The 22,912-nt window shown below is 35.2% G+C and overlaps 1 protein-coding gene across 2 annotated transcripts in view; it reads right to left on the bottom strand.

Annotated features, from left to right (window-relative positions):
• Positions 1 to 22,912, bottom strand: part of Dscam2 (Down syndrome cell adhesion molecule 2) — a 558,607-nt gene that overhangs the window by 160,306 nt on the left and 375,389 nt on the right. For both annotated transcript variants that reach the window (XM_081742257.1, XM_081742256.1), the window contains exon 9: positions 19,701 to 19,862. In XM_081742257.1, the coding sequence (XP_081598383.1) occupies positions 19,701 to 19,862 (162 nt within the window). The remainder of the gene's footprint in view (positions 1 to 19,700; positions 19,863 to 22,912) is intronic.

The raw sequence follows: 22,912 nt of genomic DNA, 5'->3' as shown, positions 1-22,912 counted from the left end.
TTGTGCGATTTTTGACATTAATTTCTCCAAAAGGGACAAAGGGAATTTTCGTACAAATTGGCAGCATATATTGGATTTTTCACATATTTACTTCATAGACGTCAATAAACTTCTTTTTGTGGGCGGGAAGTGAACTAATGAGTATTCAATAAACGTGGAATCAGTGATAATTTTCAAAATTTGTTACGGAGTGGTTTATACAGTGACTTGAGAATCTAAAAATAATAAGTACCACCGAACTTATTAACAACTCTGATATTTTAACCCTCCTATGGTCCTTCAAACCTACACACACGCCCGTCCTTGGGGTCTATTTGACCCCAATTATTTAATTTCTTATAAAGGCATGCAAACATGAAAGATAGACTAAATAATAGTTAATTTAGTGTCTTGAGGTGTCTTAATAATAACAATAATAATAGTAATAGTAATATTAATAATGAATAATAACAAAATTATACTATTAGACATTGGGGTCAATATGACCCCAAGGTTTGATGTGTTACCATTTTGTTTAACAACGTTACTTAAAATAATTAAGTTCCAATATTTGGATTATATAAAAAACTAGATTAGGTCGAGGAATACAAAAATAATGAGTAACCGCAAACATAGTGCAGTTTCCTAAAATGTAATAATAGGAAATCTACTATATTAGACTTTGGGGTCAATATAACCCCAAGATCTGATGTGTTACCTTTTTATTTAACAACGTTATTTAAAATAACTAACTTTTAATTTTTGTGTTATGTAAAGAATTAGACTAGGTCGAGGAATACTAAAATAATCAGTAACCGAAAACAAAATACAAAGAAATTATTTAAGAAATATGTGTCCCTTGGGGTCATATTGACCCCAAGGCCATAGGGTTAAAAAAATACCAAACGGAAAAATGAAACATCTTTCAAAACGTTCCATACGAAATTACTGGAGAATAAAGCTTGTCTTATATAGTTTCGTTACGTTCCATCAAAGATTACGACACAAATACGTGATGCAAATACTAATTTCTAACAACAAAAGGTATTTGTTTTCGTTAAAATTTTCAATTCTCTCTCTTAATTACTTATTGGTAAACGGTTTGATTAAGATAGAAGATCTGAATTCATTTATATAATTGAAGAAAGTGAGTGACATAAAGTAGCTTCCCTTTTCATATTTTATAAATGTTGTACAGGGTGAGAAATTCAAGAGCAGAATGGGAATTTTTGCCTCTCCAAATGGGATTTTATAACATTTCAGGTTGGCATCACTGCTCTAAGAACGTTGCTGTACCTAGGTCTAAACATAGTGAAAACCTAGTGGTAAATCCGGCCCCAGTGTTGCCACACTTGGTACAATTGTACCAAATTCAGCCCTTTTTGTCATTCATCGGCCCGTTGGTACCACGTTGGCATTTTCAGCCCCTTTTGTGTAAAAGTTGGTACAATTCTACCCAATTCAGCACCATTTAACAATTACTTGTAACATTGTCTTTCAGGGAAGGTTCTAGGACCCTGAACCGGTTTTACAATTTTTTTTTTTTTTTTTTTACAAATGTCAGTTTACTTACCTTATATTCTTGTTACAGTCTATTATTCTTCTTTGGTCATGAAATGAGCAAGAATAAGGTGCAATAACTTATATTTTAATATTTTATTATAACGCACTGTTTACACAGAAACTCGGAGATGATTGATTTGTTCCTCGTTTTATATATTTTTCAAATATGGCGATAATACCGTTTTGGTTTATTGGTCACTTTGAAATAGAGACGCGTTTGGTTTCCATACAATACATACCGAAGATGATAACTGATTTCCTTTTTAATTTGCGGCCTCTGTTATACTTCCTAAGTGCGAGAAAAGTTTCATCTATTTCCACGGTTATTCGGGGCCTTCCTATTTGGATGTTTTTAAAAAGTAATTTTTTAAAGAGTACTTTCTTCATTTGGACTCTTGAAGGAGGGGGGAGCTGTTCTAGAACTCTACCTCTTTTAGTTTCGTATTATAGAACCATGTATTACACCGGTATAAAATAATGAATTCAGCCCTTTTTGTTTCAATTTGGTACTATTTTTCAGCCCACTCCAGAGCAAGGACTGTGGCAACACTGTCCGGCCCTGATTGCAGTTTGCCTTAAAATAACGGATATCTTTCGTTTGAACTTTAAATTTTCAATGTCAATAGTTCTAAAGTAATTAAAAAAAAAGAAACATTAAGAACAAGAACAAGACAATAGTATTTCAATTTTACGCGCAGTTCATAGTCGTAAGACAGTCTCGAGTATTGTAAGCAGGCCCGTATCCACGGGGGGCTAGGGTGGGCCGGGCCCCCCTAAATTTTTACTGGCCCCCTAAAATTTTCATGATAGGCTTGCAAATGAACTATAATATGGTAATGAACTATGATATGGTTGGGTGGGACCCCCCTAACTTTTACTGGCCTCCCCTAGATTTTTATGCTGGCTACCGCCCTGATTGTAAGTAGGGGAAAATCAACCTCAAAGCCAAACTGAACGTGGTCATTAAATAGTTTAAAATGTGTTCTTCATTGGTAGTATGCAGTGCCAGATTTACGTTTAAGCTAAACAAGCTGTAGCTCAGTGCTCCACTCTCTTGGGGTCCCCAAAAATTAAAGGAAATAACTGGATGTACATTTTCAAAATATAAGAAAAATAATAAATAAAATCTACATATAGCAATAATGCTTCGTGTTGTGTAGAGTCCTATGATGCAATTCTTAAATTCTTATACAGTGTATAGAAATGACATGAAATGAAATGAAATTTTTGAGTTTTACGTCCCACGGTTATGCCGGCTAGGCTAAAGGAGACGGTGATGATGAGTAATGAATGAAATGGTGGAATGAAGAAAGTAGGAGGAAACGGAAGAACCCCGAGAAAACCCACACACACGGTGTTTGTCCCCACAAAGTTCACTTGGCGGGAGCAGGGTTTGAACCCAGGACCCCATACACCAGAGGTGAACGCTCTACCACTGAGCCACCGCGTCCCCCTTATACAGTGTATAGAGTACATATTCATCTTAATACTTAAAGAGCCCCATTACCTTCAATAGCTTAGGTCTCCAACAACCCTAAATCCGACTCTGTATACCGGTATGACCTAAAATACTAGAGGGGTTGTTGGTTCAATTCTCTCTTTTTGTCCGTGTGAAAAGTTGGTGCTAGACAGACGTGTCTACATTTTACGCTCAACACCTACTGTACATTGGTCTTTAACACCACTGGAAATTAAAAGCACTTGACTTAGTTTGACCAAACTACTGATAAATTCCAGCGTAAACATATGTGTTTTAAAATAATGAATGTTATTTAACATTTTAAATAATACAAATTTATTTTGGTACTTATAGTATGAATAAATGATTACATGTTTGTAGGTTGATTACAAGGAGACAAGTTAGTATTAGAACTTCTCTCATAGATGTCACGGAATATATCTTGAAACTCATATCAGATCGATCCACATTTGTTCACTTTTTTCAAGAGATTGCAGAAAACGAGGAATAACATAAAAAAAAATTCTTTGAATAATTTAATAGTACGTTTAATATATTATTCAACAAACTTTTTTTTTTTTTTTTTTTTAATGAGGTGGTCTTCGTTTTTGTTTAACTTGTCATCTGAGGCTACTTTATAACTGATATACAGTATTAGAATTCTTTGGTAATAGTTTTCGAGATAGCGTTGAGGCATTTTATTCGAAGTTGGTCGTCCGCGTATTTTTTTTTTTTTTTTGGCAAAAAGTGTAATGATTGGTTCCTTTCTGTATCAAAATTTAATATTTTTGCAGAGCTCCACAGGGTACGTAGTTTTCTGTCTTTATTACAGCTAAATGGGAATTGGGACTTGTGTTCTAGAACCTTGCCGCCATGTTGGTTATGTTACCGTTGCATTGAAAAGTATAACTTTCTCCACGTTTCTTTAGTTATTTGCTTACCGCATTTTCTACAATTTATTTTTTAGATTTATTAAGCCTTGACTTTACTTACTTTTAATAGATTTTTCTGATTATCACCAGCCATGTTTACAAAACAAATGCTCACTACATTCCCATAATCCTATCATGAAGCCCGATGGCAAAACTTTCTTTGTCTTTCTGCGATGAGCTTTAGTAAGTCAAAAATGTTCTGCAGAAATCCCGAAGTAAAAAAATCAAGATGATACTATCATGTTTTTATTACAGCATTACATGAAGCATGGTAAACAGTTTTAAGCGGTATCCCTAGTTCGAGTTACAACTTGTAAAGTCACATTTTTTGAAAGATTTTTAGTAAAAGAAGCAGATTTAGAATATATTATTCAACAAACTTTTTTTAAAAAAATGAGGTGGTCTTCGTTCTTGTTTAACTTGTCATCTGAGACTACTTTATAACTAATATATAACTAATATATATCTTGATGGGGTCCATTTAGGATAATGTACTGTATGTTCTAATATCATCACTAAGTCCATCCTTTGCTGCTGGCCTTTTCTCCATCACATTAGTTCAGTGGTGTACCCCAGCTTTCACATGTGGCCCCAGACAATGGTACACTCAAACAAAAACATCAACATCATTAGCTTTATTGCTACAGAGTATTTGACGTAAAAGACAGTTCAAACTATATGTATGCGAGTCGTCCGTGCGTTTAAGACATCTACACATAGCAGGCATGTTTTTGTAGTTTTCTATTGGCTATTTATTTATTTATTTATTTATTTATTTATTTATTTTCCCTGTGGCAGTTTTTCTGCGCAGACGCGGCAAATTTTCTGCGACAAATTTTCTGCGACCACATCGCAGATTGCGGCACGTTCTGCTATGAGGCCGTGAAGTAACCTTACGCCAAGTAATTCCCTCCGCTTGCCAAATAGTTCTATGTTTAGAACCATTTATGTAAGAAAATAAACATAACTTTCGCTCTTCTTATACATTATTAAGCACAGAAATAAGCAAAGTATTCATTTCTTCCCAGTAAACTTTCAAAATGTTGCTAGAAACGGACGAGCCAACTTTGGAACTTAGCCCTACGTTGAAGATAAATTTTAACGTTATTCTTTGATAGGTGCAAATTGGGAATAGATATACCAGTACAAAATCACATCCCTTTTGCATAAAATTGACTCTCAGGCCTTTCACAAACGTTCTTTCATAAGCAGATTTAATTTAAGCAAGCATAATCACTATCGCTATTGTAATCACTATGGCTAAATAGAACATTTTCCAGCCCAGCCCAACCAATTATACTCAGGCGGACACTATATACAGTAGGATGGATCGAAAAAATCAAAAGTTCTCCAATTAAATAGCATTGCGTGTCAAAAGTTGTGTATTGACTAGTACAACATTCGTGAATTTTTTCATAATTTTTGTACTTTATCTTCATTCCCCACTGCAAGGGCCTCAAAATTTTGCAATTTTTAATGAAAATTTGATTTTTTGAAAATATTACTTTTTTTTAAAAAAAAAAAAAGTTAGCCAATGAAATTAAACTAGGTGGCAAAAGTTGGATAATGACTAGATTGACTACACCATTCATGATTTTAAAAGTAATTTGCATCTTTATTCCCCGCAAGGGCCTGAAATTCTGCAGTTTTTATGGTATATTCTGAGGCTTATTCTACAGCACTTAGATGGCGCAATAGTGGGTCCTCAAAAGTTCTCGGGAATTACAGGAAAAAGTTTTATCAATTGTGAGGATTTGCCACAGTCGTTGATTTTCAAACGAATGAAGGAACGTTCCCGGCCATGGAAGAAAAAGACGTCAAACCGTAGCACAGACCAAAAATATATGTGGGATATTTGCAAAGCAATTTCTGCCGGTGAGTGTTCACCGAATCTTGCATCAAGAAGTCCTGGAAAATTATTCCATGCAAGATGGATCACAACTATTAACGTAGTGCTTAGAGTGTACATAAGAACTATTGACTCATCTTCCAACTTGAAGGAACTCGTTACATTCATCATGAAAGTGTATGTTCCGATGTGGTTTTACATTAAATGTAACGCTACTATCAAGGATGCTCCTGTGAACTTATATCGTACTATAGCCTTCACGGTACTTAAGCAATAAACTGAAGCTCATTGTGAATAGGACAATTCGGCCAATGGTTTCTTCGCGTATCCGGAGAATTTACTGGTATCTATGGTCGCTGATGATCGAAAGCATATTCGAGAACTAGTTATGCGTAGAATCCTTGACGCAAGGTCAAAAGTTCAAACCAAACACCTCCTGTACGCAAGTTCAGTATTTCAGCAATCCACTTTAGTGCTCAGGCTTACATTGACCTAATCAACTGGCAGGAACGCGAAGTAGCCGAACCAGCCCTGACGAGACATTTGTCGGAGGATGATCTACACAAACGTGTAACAGAAGGTTCATTTGTCCTTCCGGCTGTTTTCCACTTGCCATGTCATACCCAAGCAGTCAAGAGGTGAGTTAAAACTGTTACCGAAACTTTGTCTGAAGTGTGTGGTATCTTAGTTCGAGATGGATATATCAGAGCAAAACTTTCGATATGTCAATTATTTTCACATTCGAAACAAAATCTGAATACAAACCAACGAGTTACAGAGATGATTTTCAAAGATAGGATGGATGGGATGGGAGCATGGGTGGAACTCTATATACAGCCAGGGGGCCACGGTGGTTCAGTGGTAGAGCTTTCACTTTGGTGCTTGGAGTCCCTGGTTCGATCCCAGTTCGCGCCAAGTGAACTTTGAGGTGGACAAACAGTGTGTGCGTGGGTTTTCTCAGGGTTATCCCGTTTCCTCCCACTTTTTCACTCCACCATTTAATTAATCATTTCATCATCACCGTCTCCTTTAGCCTAGCCGGCATAACCGTGGGACGTAAAACTCAAAGATTTCATTTCATTTTCTACATGCACCCACCTCCTCGTGCTGTGTTCTGGGTGTTTCTGGGAACCACCAAAGAAGTGCATATAAAAAATAACTTCAATGCAAAATTATTAAATTTACATAATGTATCTTAATATTATGCTCAATATATTTTTAGATATTGCTGTGAAACTGCATTTTAAAACTTGTTAAAAGTTAACGAAGATGAAGGAAAAAAAATTAGAAATCATCGAAATTGTGCTAGTCACACACAGGGCTTGAAATCTAGGCAATTCTTGAAAACTGTCAGTGTCTTCAATGAATTTTCAGATTTACGGTATGAATTTCAAAATGTTAAGGCCTCTGCAGGTATTAAGATAAAGCAGAAAAATTAATTTTTAAAAATAGGTGTTATGGTAGTGAACACAACACTTCTTAAGCAAGTGTGAAGTGATTTGGAGGATTTTAAAACTTTATATATATATATATATATATATATATATATATATATATATATATATATATATATATATATATATATATATATATATATATATATATATATTAAGTGGAATTTCACAATTTACCGTAAAAACTGCAGAATTTCATGTCTTTGCGGGGCATGAAGATGCAAATTATTTTAAAAATAATAAATGATGTAGTCAATCTAGTCGTTATGCAACTTTTGACACCTAGTTCGATTTCATTGGGCAGCTTTTTTTTACAAAAATCAATATTTTAAAAAAAATCAAATTTTCATAAAAATTACAAAATTTTGAGGCCCTTGCGGGGAATGAAGTACAAAAATTATGAAAAAATTCACGAATGTTATACTAGTCAATACACTACTTTTGACACCTAGTGCTTTTTAATTGGACAACTTTAGATTTTCTCGATCCACCCTAATATACAGTCAATATATATATATATATTTTTTAAGTTTAACGTCTCACAATTATGCTCGTTAGGCTATATAGACCAGTTTACTTTTCTTTCTTCCTGCGAAGTAATGACAAGGAGTAATGACAAGAAGTTACTTCCCCCCTGGGGGGTTTCACTATTCAGAAGTGTAAGAAGTACTGGGAAAATACGGGTAACCTTTGTTTACCACCATAGAAGATTTGTTCCCGAGAGGAATCGCAGCTCCTTTAGGAAATTTCCAACCGGGTCACCCACAGAAATTATCTCTGATGATAGGATTTATGATAAGTACGAGGATAAATCAAAAATTATCCTCAATTTTGACATAACTCTTGTTACATTGTTCATCTGCCTCTGGCCTAGTTTATTTTATTGTTATGCTATTGTGGTCATGCTATTTAAGTTTGATCCTAATTCCTCCATTTGCCTTCCTTTTGTTCCAGATACATCATGGCCGCTCCGTTATTAAACAGATACTTTCTCTTTAAACAAAATATTTCTATTGTTAAATAGCGTAATTGCTTTTGAGATAAATTATATTTTATTAACTAAATATTTAAGTTTAAATGATTTTCTTCAAACAAAGGGCAGCTTTCGTTTCAAAACGACGTAAAAATAAAATAAAGGTTTTAAAAATATTTTTTTTGTTCTAAGGATGTTTTCTGTTTTAAAAAAATATTTTTGTATAATAAAGTACTTTCTCTTTCAATAAAATTCTTTCACTTTAAAAAACACATTATCTTATATATAAAAGAGAACGCACAAATCCTTTGTTACCTCATCACGCTAATACAGCTGAACCAATTTCTTTTATTTTTGGGGGGTTATTAGGATTTGGACCCTAGATGGTTTTTATCATATCACTTTAATTTTTAATTACCAGTGTCTTGAGATAATTGACCATTCAAGTGTCCATAACGTACAAATCCTTTGTTAGTTCATCATAGGTAAAAATAAACGTATTTATATGCAACCCGCATGACCGTGTCACTCGGCGGGTTAACATAAATGACAGGCGATATAATGTTAACATTTACTGCAATCTACTATGGTTTTTATCATATCACTTGAAAGCGAAAAAGTAAAAATTATCTAAGTAACAAAGTTTATTGCGTTCCGGGGTGACCGCAGCGAAGCGGGGCGGGTTAACATAAATGACAGGCGATATAATGTTAACATTTACTGCAATCTTCTATGGTTTTTATCATATCACTTGAAAGCGAAAAAGTAAAAATTATCTAAGTAACAAAGTTTATTGCGTTCCGGGGTGACCGCAGCGAAGCGGGGTGAACGCTGCTAGTTCTTAAATAAAGTATGATTTTTAAAAAGTCCTTTCTTTAAAAAAATAATTTCCTTTTAAAAATATTTTTTCTTTTGTTTTAAAAACAAGGAAACGTAAACTAGACACTGAAAGAGAGAGAGATGAAAAGTTTGCGAAACAAATAAATCACACTAAAATGTATTTTTTTTGAAGAGATTTCATTTGTTTTTTTCCTTTAAAAAAATCTTTTGAAATGCCACGTGGAAATAGAAACACAATGTAGATTTCAATTTTACAAAATGGACTTCAAACATTCTTTAAACTTTTTTTCTTTAAACTGAATTTTTGGAAGGAGAAACTTCTTATAATAACAGATTTGTCCTGATATGTATATAAAAGATGATTTGTGATTTGTATAAAAGTTGGGAGATTGAACGGAAAGAAGTTGAAAACGGTGAGAGAGGAATAATGTTTCTAAAGTATTAAAGTTCGTGTTGTAAAAGTAAAATCCTGTAGGAATATATATTTTCTTTTACATTCTTTCTGGAGAGAAAAATATATTCCTTATCGTCTTCATTCCAGATATTTTTCTATGTTCTGAAGTTTTACACCACCAACAACAAACTACATTCGTATGTGATATATACATACATACATACATATATATATATATATATATATATATATATATATATATATATATATATATATATATATAGGGTGGGCAAATAAAAGTAGCCAGGCAAACAGAGTTTCAGGGTACAAAGAAACACAAGAAAGAAAAGGAAATAGTTCCTTAACCTGCTTATAGCAGATGTTGTAAATAATCATAACTCATCTCTTGAATGACTAAATGAATGAAAACGACACAATTTCAGGTGTTGAGACATCTTTCGGAAGTTTTTTTTTTTTTTTTTTTTTTTGTATTGTTCAAAACAGATTCTGTCTGATGCCATTTTCGGACTAATCGTTGCATTGCACTTTTTGCTGGTACTTTGACACCATGAAATTCATGAACGAACAACTGACCAACACGGGCGCCGATTTGCGGGGGGGGGGGGCACATTCAGATACAGAAAGCATATATGAGGATTTTAAGACATTCAAATTATGCCAAATATTGTAAATTCCTCGAATTTGTTTTCACGTAACTTTCTACAACGAACACCCTCTGCTCACCGATACCATCTTCAACTCACACTGACACAGCCCTTAACAAGATCTGAACCGGTGGTGTTTGTACATGTGGTGTGCGCGTCACATGGTACATTCACGTTCAATCGTATCCACTAGTCCGGGCCACTTTATTTGCCCCACCCATATATATATACCAGGAGCTGTCAAAAAGTTCCCGGAAAAGTTCTAGCTCGTTATTACCACAATATAAACATACATTTACTTGATCGGTTTCAAAGTAGCCATTGTTCTGCGATTGCTGGGAAGATCGACGGAAGTTCTCGTCTGGTATCTTCTTAAGTTCAGCCGTTGCATTGATTTTGATCTCTTCTATGATGGCGAAACGGGTATCTTTAAGGTCCATTTTTAGCTTTTGAAAGAGTGAAACCTCTCACGGTGTTAAACCGTTTTCAAGGTTATCAAAATCTCTGACACAGATTTTCTCCAATTTTTGTCAACTGAACTTGATGTTTGCGCGTTGCTCGATCTGTGAAATTGCATTAACTGATCACCACACACTACTCCGTTCACCTACGCTACTCGACACTACTCGTACACTACCTGTTGTAACATGTTGACACTTGTCAAATTCATGATTAGGCAACGCAAGGACGGTACTGTACAAGATTTATCGTAATTGTATCACAAATGCCAAAGCTACAACAATATTCCGGAAGTTTTTGACTGCTCCTCGTATATATATTCTTCTAAGGTAACTTAAAACGGAATCGGTAATAGTAATATTTTTTGCATGACGTTAAAACATGGAAAAAGGCGACATGTTCTTTGTTTTAAATATTTCTTATAAGTCTTAGTATTAATTAATTAATTGAATTTCCAGAAACACAGCCTTCAAAGGCTAATTTAATCTGGAATTATTAACGATATAGAATACATGCGCCATTTTAAAGGCTAATTTAACCTGAAATTTTTAACGATATAGAAGACATGCGCCATCTTTAAAGGCTAATTTAACCTGGAATTATTAACGATGTAGAATACATGCGCCATCTTTAAAGGCTAATTTAACCTGAAATTATTAACGATGTAGAATGCATTCGTCATCTTTGTATTGTAAGAGCCCTTGATTTCTATGGAGAATTATTTTTGGATTTCTTTAAAATGAACTAAAATTTAAATGGTTAAATTTTTTATTGATTTCTACTTCAAACTTATTTAAATGCCACTTACTTTGTAAATTAATTATTGTTACTTATTCCATAATCAAATTTAAGTAATATTTGATCTTTATATAGGATGCATCAAAAGAGATGGGCACAATTTCAAAACTCAATATTATGGAAATGAAATGTTATAAGAGCACCGGAAATTTTATTCTGTTTAGTGTGTTGTGTTATATGCTCACTATATTGTAAGTGCTCTATATGTGTCCTCCACAGACTACATCGACCAGGTACCTGAATTGTTCCTAAACTCGCTGCAAAGTGCCTTCTTATACTGAAGTCACTGCCAATATGGTTATGCTTCTGAATTCATCACAGTGGCGGATCTAGACAGCAAAAACTGGAGAGGGGGGGCAGCCAGACCCAGACTATGATAGGTATATCATGAGTTTATTATAAACTTTAAAAAATATATGAAGAATAGCTTAAATTATTTGTCACTCAAAAAACTGGGGGCCTAGGTTCCCCGTGAAGCCATATCTAGCATCTTGGTGCTAGATCTAGCATAATTCACATGCATTTAGCATCTAGCATCTTGACTTTAGCATCTTGGCCAAATCTAGCATAATTTCATTATTCCCTCTGATGAACAGAAAAAAGAATGAAAATTTAGATGGTTCACTGACCGTCGGAAATTATTCTTCTTAGTTGAAGCGATAGTTGGAACAATGAGACCAGTCAGTATTTCCGTGGTTGTAATTTATTATTGAATTCAGAGAAATGTTGAAAAATAGCAAAACGTGACTCTACAAAACATATTTACTTACCCATAGTTTTATTACTGTCAACTAAAACCTGAATGTTAGGTTATCTGGGATGTTTCTGTCCCTTTCAATTTACAACTTGAGAGGAGAGGGATATGGACGTCAGGGGACAGCTAGTAATACACTAAAAGAAATGCTTCAGGCCTGTGTCGGAAGCGGCATGTTGTGTATGTAGTTCTTTCGACCTTCCTCTCCTATAATGTGCCATTTACCAATTTATTTCATTATCATTCCTGACAGCGTCATATTAGCTTTGAACATGAATACAGTTGAAACACTTCGTTAAAATAATGGAGAGAGATAAGGGCGGGTCATTAAAATTAGTTAGGAAAGATAATTTGAAAATCTGGCATAATTTACAAAAATCTAGCATAATTCAGACCCGTGTTTGGCATCATCACGAGTCTCAAGTGTGGCAACCCTGGTCCCCCGGCCCTGGGCTAGATCCGCCACTGATCAGTTAGTAATGGAGGCACAAACACATAGTCTACAATCATCTTTCATGATCTCCAACATCATTTCAGAAAATTCTACACGTCTTTTTTTTTGGCAGTAAAGCGAAGAGCATATAATAGTTGCAGTCGGTACGGTCTCATCTGCAAACGTTGTCTCAAAACGCACCAGACAAGTACATGAGGAAGCTGAAGTTCTCTCCTCGCGAGACGACAGGATTGTAAAGGTTGCTTGTCATTTTACCAAGAAACCTATCTTTCTCTTTTGTCAATAAAGCGTTTAGATTGAATTCAACGGAAAATTTTGCTGTAATTGTTGCGTTCCGTTACTCGGCTATTGTTGCATTCGGAGAGACATCTAATATAGGTAATTAGAAACTCTATAAACTACCCTTTCAAGTAACATGCATGTCAATCAAGATAACTCTGAAATTAGAATCATCCGTTTGATAAACTGTGTATAGAAATTCATTTTGAAAAAGTAAGGAATATTTAACAAATGTTCCAAAAAAAAAAAAAAAAAAAAAAAAATCAGTAAAATTTCTTAATTCCACTTACTTTCGAATATAGTAACTCTTCATGTAAATGGATGCACTAAGAACAAAGATGGCGTACTCAACACCGTTAATGATCTACAACAGGATGTTTACTATAATTCCAAAATGAAATTTCGTGACTTTTTTGTGACCTTTTCTTTACCAAACAATAAAATTTCACATTTTCAAGAGAAAATTTGCGTGCGAATTAGGTCGTATTTTCATGCATGCAATAGAAGCGTGCTTTGCTTGCGATTTGATAGCGTCTAAAACCGACCATACACATTTTTGGTGATGAATTTTGACGTTCTATAGAACAAAATTTTCCAGTCTATATTTATATTTGTACAAATAAAAAAAATCGTGACCCAAGAGTAAATTTCTTGACTTTCATTACCGTTTTCTCATTTCGTGACTTTTTCATGACTTTCCTGACTTTCGTGACCGATAGACACCCTGTACAAGAGCAACAACAAGGTGAAACAGAAAAGGAAGGAATCGGCCAGGGTCTATATTTTAAGGTAACATCCAAGTATTGGCCTCGAAAACCCTGGAAAATTCTCGGTTCGGAAGGACAGTCATCAGTTCCGAACCCGAAACCTCCCGATTGCACTATATATTTTTTTTTCAATGTTCGTCTCAACTTGAACTCTGTCCATTTAATTGCCACCTTAATTAATCTAGATTCTAAATTCTGATAGGAACACGGACAAAGAAAACACCGATGATAAATAATTAAAAATGTCCGTGCGCCTCATAGGGACTCTAAGCTCTAATAGATGCCTTCCCAAGATTTTCGGCCTAACAACACAACAAACCCATACTACTCTGAATGTACTACGCAGAAATCATACTCTCCTAAATGTACGATGCACTAATCATTTTCTTCTGCACGTGCAATGCACCAATCATACTCATCTGAATGTACAATGCTCATACTACTCTGAGTATACGACACACTAAATATACTCTCTTGAATGTACGACGTACTAATCACACTTCCCTGGATGTGCGACGCACTAATCATACTCTTCTGAACGTAATATGCACTTATTATACACCCTTGAATGTATGACGTATTAAGCATACTTCCCTGAATGTAAAACGTACAAATCATAATGAGCCTTATGCAGAGTCGTTCTGACGCATGATTAGAGCGATACTAAAGAGTTCGACTAACATATGTTTCCTGCAGTAGTCAGGCCTTCAGTACTCCGCTAATCATACGTCAAAACGACTCTGCATAAGGCGGAATATTTTTAATGTACGACGTACTAATCATTCTCTTTTGAGTATACGATTATTAATTATACTCCTCTGAATGCACGACGCCCTAATCATACTCTTCTAAATATAAGATGCATTTATCATACTGCTCAACGTACGATTCACTAATCATACTCTCTTGAATATACAATGCACTAATTACTCAGAATGTACTAAGGTAATAGTCATTCTGCTCTGCGTGTACGAAGCACTAATCACACTCGTCTGAATGTACGCTACACTAATCATACTACCTTGAATAAAGAATGAGTCAGAAAAAACTTGGCCGCTTTCCTCCCGCCATATTTTCTAGTATATAAGATGAACATTGACAGCACTGTGCATAAGCGAAGACAGACTGCCGATCTTACTCACGAATAGATTGTCAGTTGTGAAGTGCGCGTGGTGTGGTAAAGAACGACGAGTCAGTTAGAAAAACGAAAACTAATTGTGAACAAATACCTCGAAAATCCAATTATGTCCTTAAATAAATTAAGCAAACTCGTAAAGTACCCTCGGTCTACTGTGCAAAATGTAATTAAAAAGTACACACAAGATTTAACTGTTGAAAGAAAACCTGGCTCAGATAGAAAACCAGGGACTAGCCAACCGAAGCTGGAGAAAAGGGTTACTGCATTGCTGCGTTAGAATCCGAATTTATCGGAAAGAGCAGTTGCTGGTGTGGCCAAAGTGTCTCAATCTACAGTGCACAGAATTAAAGCAAGGAAAGGCTTACGATCTTTCAAAGTGCAAAAGGTACCTAACCGAGACGAAAAGCAACAACTGACGGCAAACTCCAGAGCAAGAAAACTCTATGATCAGAGCCTTACTCAATATGAATGTTGCATTATGGACGACGAAACCTATTGTGTCGCTGATTTTAGTCAAATTCCCGGAAAGGAGTACTACGTGGCACTGAAGAGGGGAGATGTGCAGGATAAATTTAAACAACGGAAGGCATCGAAATATCCCAAAAATATTTGATTTGGCAAGCTATTTGTTCATGTGGTAAAAAAAAGCAGGGCGTTCATCACAACAGGGACAATTAACGGCGAAATTTATACGAAGAAGTGTTTGCAAAAACACTTGTATCCATTTGTGATGTTACACAGTAACTCTGTTTTCTTTTGGCCAGATCTTGCTACCTCTCACTACTCTAATGCAGCCACTGATTGTTATAAAGAAAAGGGTATCGTCGGAGTTCGAAGAGAGGCAAATCCATCAAATTGCCCTGAACTTAGGCCAATTGAAAAATATTGGGCCCACATTAAAAGAACATTGAAAACATCAAAAGGGAAAGCGGCTGACTTGAAAACTTTACGTCGCAAGTGGACTGTAGCTGCCAATCAAATAAAGATGATGATGTGCGATCTCTTATGAAACGGATTAAAAGTAATGTACGAGCATTTTTCCATAATTAGTTCTTTATGATATCTTTTGTGTGTTTAATATTTTTTACTTTATAGTCAACTAAAATATTAAAACGACCTTTCTTCTTTTCATTTCTTTACGTACTTTTTAGGTCAAAGTTACTGGCCAAATTTTTTCTGACTCATTCTTTATATGACTTACTAATGCTACTCGCTTGAATACACGACGTACTAATCATTCTCATCTGCATATATGGCGCACTAGTTATTCTCCTCTGAAAAAAATTAAATCTTTGAGTTTTACGTCCAACGCTTATGGCGACTAGGCTAAAGGAGACAGTGATAATGAGAAATTAATGAAGAATGAAGAAAGTGGAGGACATGGGAGAATCACGAGAAAACCCACGCGTACGGTGTTTGTCCACCAGAACGTCACTTGGCGGGAGCAGGGTTTGAACCCGGGACCCCATGCACCAGAGGTGAACACTCTACCACTGAGCCACTGCGGACTCTTATTCTCCTCTGAATGTACGATTACTAATCATTCGCCTCTGAATATACGACACATTATTCACACTCTCTTGAATATACGACACACTCACCATATTCCGATGAATATACGACACGCTAAAGATACTCCCTTTGAATGTACGACGCATTATTGACACTTCCTAGAATGCACGACGCACTAATCATACTTGCCTGAATGTATGACGTACTAATCATAGTTTCGTGAATGTACAATGCACTAACTATTCTCCCTTGAATATACGACACACTATTCACACTCTCTTGAAAGTACGACACACTAACCATACTCCGATGAATATACGACACATTAAACATAGTCCCTTTGAGTGTACGACGCATTATTGACACTTCTTTGAATCCACGACGCACTAATCATACTTGCCTGAACGTACGACGTATTAATAATAGTTTCGTGAGTGTACAACGCACTAACTATTCTCCCCTGAATGTACGACGCACTAATCATACTCTTCTTAATGTAATATGCACTTATCGTACATCCTTTAACGTCCGACGTATTAATCGTACTCCCTTGAATGTATAACGCACTAATCATACTATTTTTAATGGACGACGTACAAATCATGCCTCTCTGAGTGTACGGTTAATCACACTCCACTGAATGTACGACGCATTAATAATACTCCTCTGAATATACGATGCAATATTAATACTACTGTGAATGTACGACGTAATAATCATACTCATCTGAATGCACGATGCACTATAATTATTCTCCTTTGCATGTACGACGCTCGATGTATTAATCATACTACTCGGAATGTAGTGCATTAATCACACTCTCTTGAATGTACGACACACCGATGAATGTACGACGCGCTAATCATACTTCCCTGCATGCACGACACACTAACCATGTTTGCTTGAATGTACGACGTATTCATCAAAGTCTTGTAAGTGTATAGCGCACTAACATTTCTACTCTGAATGTACGACGCAATAAATATACTCATCTGAATGTACGATGTATTAATCACACTACTCGGGACGTATGCTGAACTAACTATATTCCCTTGAAAATACAGCGCACTAATCACACTCTCTTGAATGTACGATACGCCGATGAATATTCGACACACTAACCATCACTAATCATACTCTTCTGAATATTGCGATGCGCTAATCATACTTCCTTGAATTTACGAAGCACTATTCATATTCCCTTGAATGCATGACTTATTCGTGGATCATACTTCCCTGAATGTACGAAGCACAAATTACACTCTTCTGAATGCACGAGGCATTATTCATAGTCTTGTGAATGTACGACGCACTTGTCATACTCTCTTGAATGTACAATGTACTAATCACACTCCTTTGAATGTAGGATGCATTATATATACGAACTAACAGACAGACAGACCTTTCTATAAGACTTCCGATACTTACGCATAGCATAGTTTGGAAGTCTAAAAGACAGAAGCTAATTATTTGGAATCTTATACGTAGGTACGTTTTTATGTTGATTCTTTTTAAACAAATAAATAAAAAAAACAGATTGCGTAAAAATAGAAAGAATGTATTCCACAAAGACACTTGCTCAATTCTCCTCATTACTTGTGGAAAAATGTATATATTCCACGTGCACTGAACTGTATTTACAGATACTCCATTCGTCAACTTTTTCAGGGTTCGTTAGAATATTTTTCTTTTCTAAAAAGAATCTTCTCCATCTAAGTGAGATGCATATAGTTTGTTTATTTTTCTTTTCCATTTCTTTTAAAAAATTTTGATTTTGTTCCTTCCGGTTTGTTTATTACACCCACATTTTATTTTTTCCTTTTTTTAGAGAGAAAGAACTATATACGATGCATATAAAGGATGTCGTATAAAGACTTAAAAATTTAACGAGAAATGTACAAACGAAGATCGTTAGAACAAAAAAAAAAAAAAAAAAGAGTAAAGGAACAAAAAAGGAATGAAAATCTTTAGGAAAATGACATATGCAATTTAAAATATTTATTTTTAAAACATACTATTAGATAGAAAGTATTCTAGAGGCGGATAAATGGTGTATCACGTGATTAACAAAGAAGGAATAGAGCATTAGCGCCAGTACTTCATAGTTGAAGAGATTCTATAATTAGAACAAGAAGTAAGCATGGGTGTGGTGTTCACCAAAAAAGTATAACGAGGAAGAAAATATCAGGGTTTTTAAGTTGTTAGTGCACATGTAGTACAGCACGTGAAATAAAACTATCTCTGGTATTTTGTGCACACTCTAAATTTCATATATTTAGATTTACCATATTCTGATATGCCAAAGCGCAGACATACTTTTACCTCGTTTTCGTGTCTTGTTTCTTATCGGCTCCATTATTATTCACTATAACTCACCAAGAAAAAAAACCAACAAAAAACACAGAAATAAAAATATATCTAAGTACATAAACCGAGCATTGTTTAAGACTTTACTACAGACTACATTAAGTGTTGAAAATCACTGCCATTGGTTTGCAGACGCATTTGAAGTTCAAATTTTGAAAACAATTAAATGAAAGTTTGGAGCTGATATCGACTGAGAGAGTATTATCAGTCAGTTGAAACATAAGAAATTATGCTTAGTAAACATTCTTAATACATAAGGGTCTCAGACTTCCAGGTTCAGTCCAGATAGTCTCAAATTTACATAATTGGTTCCCTTCCTCCAAAGTTGTTGAAAATTCCAAATGTCCCGGTTTTTCTCCAAAACATACGTTAATAACATTCATGATATATTTTTTAAAAATAACTCTTCTATTAGTCATCGATACATAACTGATAGGAATCATTTTCTCTTTTATTAGTCATCGATACTTAACTGATAGGAATAATATACTCTTTCAATAGTCATCGATACTCAACTGATAGGAATAATCTAATCTTCTATTAGTCATTGATACTCAACTGATAGGAATAATCTAATCTTCTATTAGTCATTGATACTCAAGTGATAGGAATAATCTAATCTTCTATTAGTCATTGATACTCAAGTGATAGGAATAATCTAATCTTCTATTAGTCATTGATACTCAAGTGATAGGAATAATCTAATCTTCTATTAGTCATTGATACTCACCTGATAGGAATAATCTAATTTCTGTGAGTCATTGATACTCAACTGATAGGGATAATTTACTTTTGGTTATTTACTTTTACTGAGTCTTTACCTATTATTTAGTTAATTCTGATATTTCAGCAAAACGTTAGAGCTTAGCTATGATTATACCAGTACAAGAAATTTTCATCGGGTGTCCCGGTATTTTAGTCTGAAAATCTGGAAAACCTATCAATATATCAAGTTAATTTATTAAATCAGTACACCAAAACCTAATATACTACTTATTTCTTACAGATACTTCATAAAATTAAAATTCTATTCCAAACAATAGATTAAATATGATTAACAGTACCGATTACGGTAACTTCTCCACTTCTTTTCGCACTATGGCCTTGTTTATTCCTCGCTGTACACGTATACACCCCAGCATCTTCGTTTGCTTGCACTTGTTCGATGACCAATGTTCCATTGGAGAAGACTCGTTGGCGTGGATCGGCCGGCAATTCTCTATTATCTGCAAAATAAACATGTTCTCACTTACGATTTTAATACAGAAGCACGTATAATAAGTTAAACTATAATTATTATTATTCTGCTCCCAAATTTATCATTTTGTCCCTCAAATTTACAATTCTTCACCCCAGAATTTACTATTCTGCCTCCCAAAAATTACCATTATTCTCCCAAATTTACCATTCTGCCTCCAAAAGTATCGTTCGTCCCCAAATTTACCATTCTGCCTTCCACAATTACCATTATTCTCCCAAATTTACAATTCTGCCTCCCATAATTACAATTTTTTCCCACATTTACCATTCTAACCCCAAAATTACCATTCTTTCCCCAAATACAGGATGGTAAGAAACTATTTGAACAAACATCGGGAGCTGATTCCCGGCACTGAAATCAGCAAAATAAAGTCCTCTGGAACTTTGCTCAGTGAGAGAGAGTTTCGACAATATAAGGTGCCGAAAGCGTGGGAAGATAAACTTCAGAGGGCTGTAATTCAAAAACAACGCAACGTAGAGAGTGCGGTTTAGAACATGACACTCGAAGTCGTTTCTGAATAAAACAAAATCTTGCTAAATGGACAAGAAAGTTTTATTTTCGTTTTATTATTCATATTTTGTCTACTGCTCTTTTGACATGGAATTTGTCACATGCATGTCTTTGCCGATTATACACATAGTAAGATTATAAGAAATAACAAGCGAATTCTTTATCAAATTATATTCCTACAACATATTTATTGATATGCGACAATAATTTTGGACATGAGTGTACATCACACTGAGTATGGTGCCCACAAATTAAATTTGCGCAAATTTTTATATTTGTTTATAAGTGTTTTTCAACTCTTCCCTTATGGCGACACAATATCAATACACTTAATTTTACACTACATCCATTCACTGGTATGCGTTATAAAATATAGATTTTACTGTAACAAAAATGATTTATTTTAAACAAAAGTTATTTTTATAGGGGATTTCTGAAGCATAATACGTTAAATACATTTTAAAGTTTCAAACACCCCATCTTTATAATGTTTCATAAATTGTCACAAGTACCTTTCTGACAACAAATTTGTCCATTTCCAGGTATCATTTTGGAGTACTTGTAGTAAAATAATCACACATGTCATGAAGTAAGAAAATAAACGGTAGAAAAATAGTTGAGAATCTTGCACTTTCGCGGTGTGCCAGGATGTCAAAACTCGAAGAGCTCAAACCTAACCGTTAGATTGCGCCAATATATAGGAACAGAGACATCTAGTGGCATTATTCAATTTTACTGACATCAAATTATAGAAACCATCTTCGATCCTGTAGCTAATACGCTGAACGGAAAAATGGAAATTTAGTGTTATTTTATTATTATTTCTTCTTTCATTTTATGTATATGAATTTATAACAAAAAACCTCGCGAAACACTTGACACTGGCACGCGACACCCTAAGCAGTGGCCAGTGGCGTATTTAGGGGGGGATTACAGGCATAAGCCTCCCCTGAAATCTTACTATAGTAAAGTATATGAAATATCTTGCAGAATTTTCACATTTTCAGGCAAAGCCCCCCTCCCGAAAAAATCGTAAATACGCCACTGGCAGTGGCAGATCTAGCCCGGGAGCGGGTGGTCTAGGCCCCCAGTTTTTTGAGTAATGAAAATAAGTTAAGTTGTTATGTATATATTTTTGAAATTTTATAATAAACTCATGACATACCTATCATAGTTGGGTTCTGGTAGCCCCCCCCCCAGTTTTTACATTCTAGATCCGCCAATGACCCCAGGATATTGCAACACCCATTTGGGAAGCTCTGATCTAGAAAATAAATGAAGAAGGCGCCAGAGGCGGATCTAGAAGTTAAAAACTGGGGGAGGGGGCAACCAGAACCCAGACTATGATAGGTATATCATGAGTTTACTATAAACTTTCAAAAATGTATAAGTAATAGCTTCAATTATGTTTGTCATTAAAAGACTGGGAGGCTGAACCCCCCGGCCCCAGGCTAAATCTGCTTCTAGAAGGATTCCCCACTATCCTACATAGTGAGGATAATATTTATGTAGGGAATTGAAGACGGATTAGGTGTATATGATTTGTAGGTCATTCCAAAATCTCAAGAAAATTAATTGGATATTAGGACACTTGAGGAGCAGCTGCACTGAACCTGTCAATTACTAGTACGTTAAATAACTGTGATGTTCAACTTGTTAAGAAAAACCTGGAAGTTTATATTATATTATTTATTATTTCTAATTAAAGAATCATACAGTTTTTTATTTGTAGAAAACATTATGTCTTTTGCGATAAAATAAATACCGGTACTGCTACCTTATAACTCAGCATATATACTTCGAAAATCAGGCCAAGATGGCGTCAAGCTCGAAGTCGATGCAAAGTGGTGCTCTTATTGTTTACCTTTTTTTCGTGGTTGTGTGTAGTGTTTATGTGCGTGCTCTACTGTCTTCATGTAGTATCGGTGCTGTGACTTTCCCAAGTGAAGCATTGCCAATGAAGCATGGACTGAAGTGTAGTGGAAGATCATTTCATTTTATTGCTGCTGCCTTCACACCAAGAGGACCGCCATGTGCTCTCTCTGGTACTGCTAACAGTGACGGAGGAACTACCAGTGATTTTGTGCCAAGGTATGAGTCAAAAGCAAAAAAACAGTGCCTCATTCTCGTTTGTTTTCTCCTCCTTTGTGGTGATATTCACGTAAACCCTGGCCCACCCTGTCCATATTACCCCAGTGCTTTCAATATATATTATCAAAATGTTCGTAGTATTAAAAACAAATTACTTGAGTGCTCATTGAACCTAGGTGAGATAAGGGAACTGGATTGTTTCGCAGTGACCGAATCGTGGCTGAATGAATCAGTGAACGACAGTGAAATGAGCTTTTCAAATAATTTCACCATTTATCGTAAAGACCGCATAACTCGTGGAGGTGGAGTGATGATTTGTGTAAATAATAAGTGGAAGAGCAAGAGAAGACTGGATCTCGAACGGGATTGTGAACTCATTTGGGTGGAAGTATTTATTCCAAAGCGTCGTTCTGT

This window comes from Thermobia domestica, chromosome 16 (assembly GCF_964235325.1).
Source record: "Thermobia domestica chromosome 16, izTheDome1.hap1.1, whole genome shotgun sequence".
Classification (NCBI taxonomy): Eukaryota; Metazoa; Arthropoda; class Insecta; order Zygentoma; family Lepismatidae; genus Thermobia; species Thermobia domestica.
This window is presented reverse-complemented; position numbering and strand designations above follow the sequence as displayed.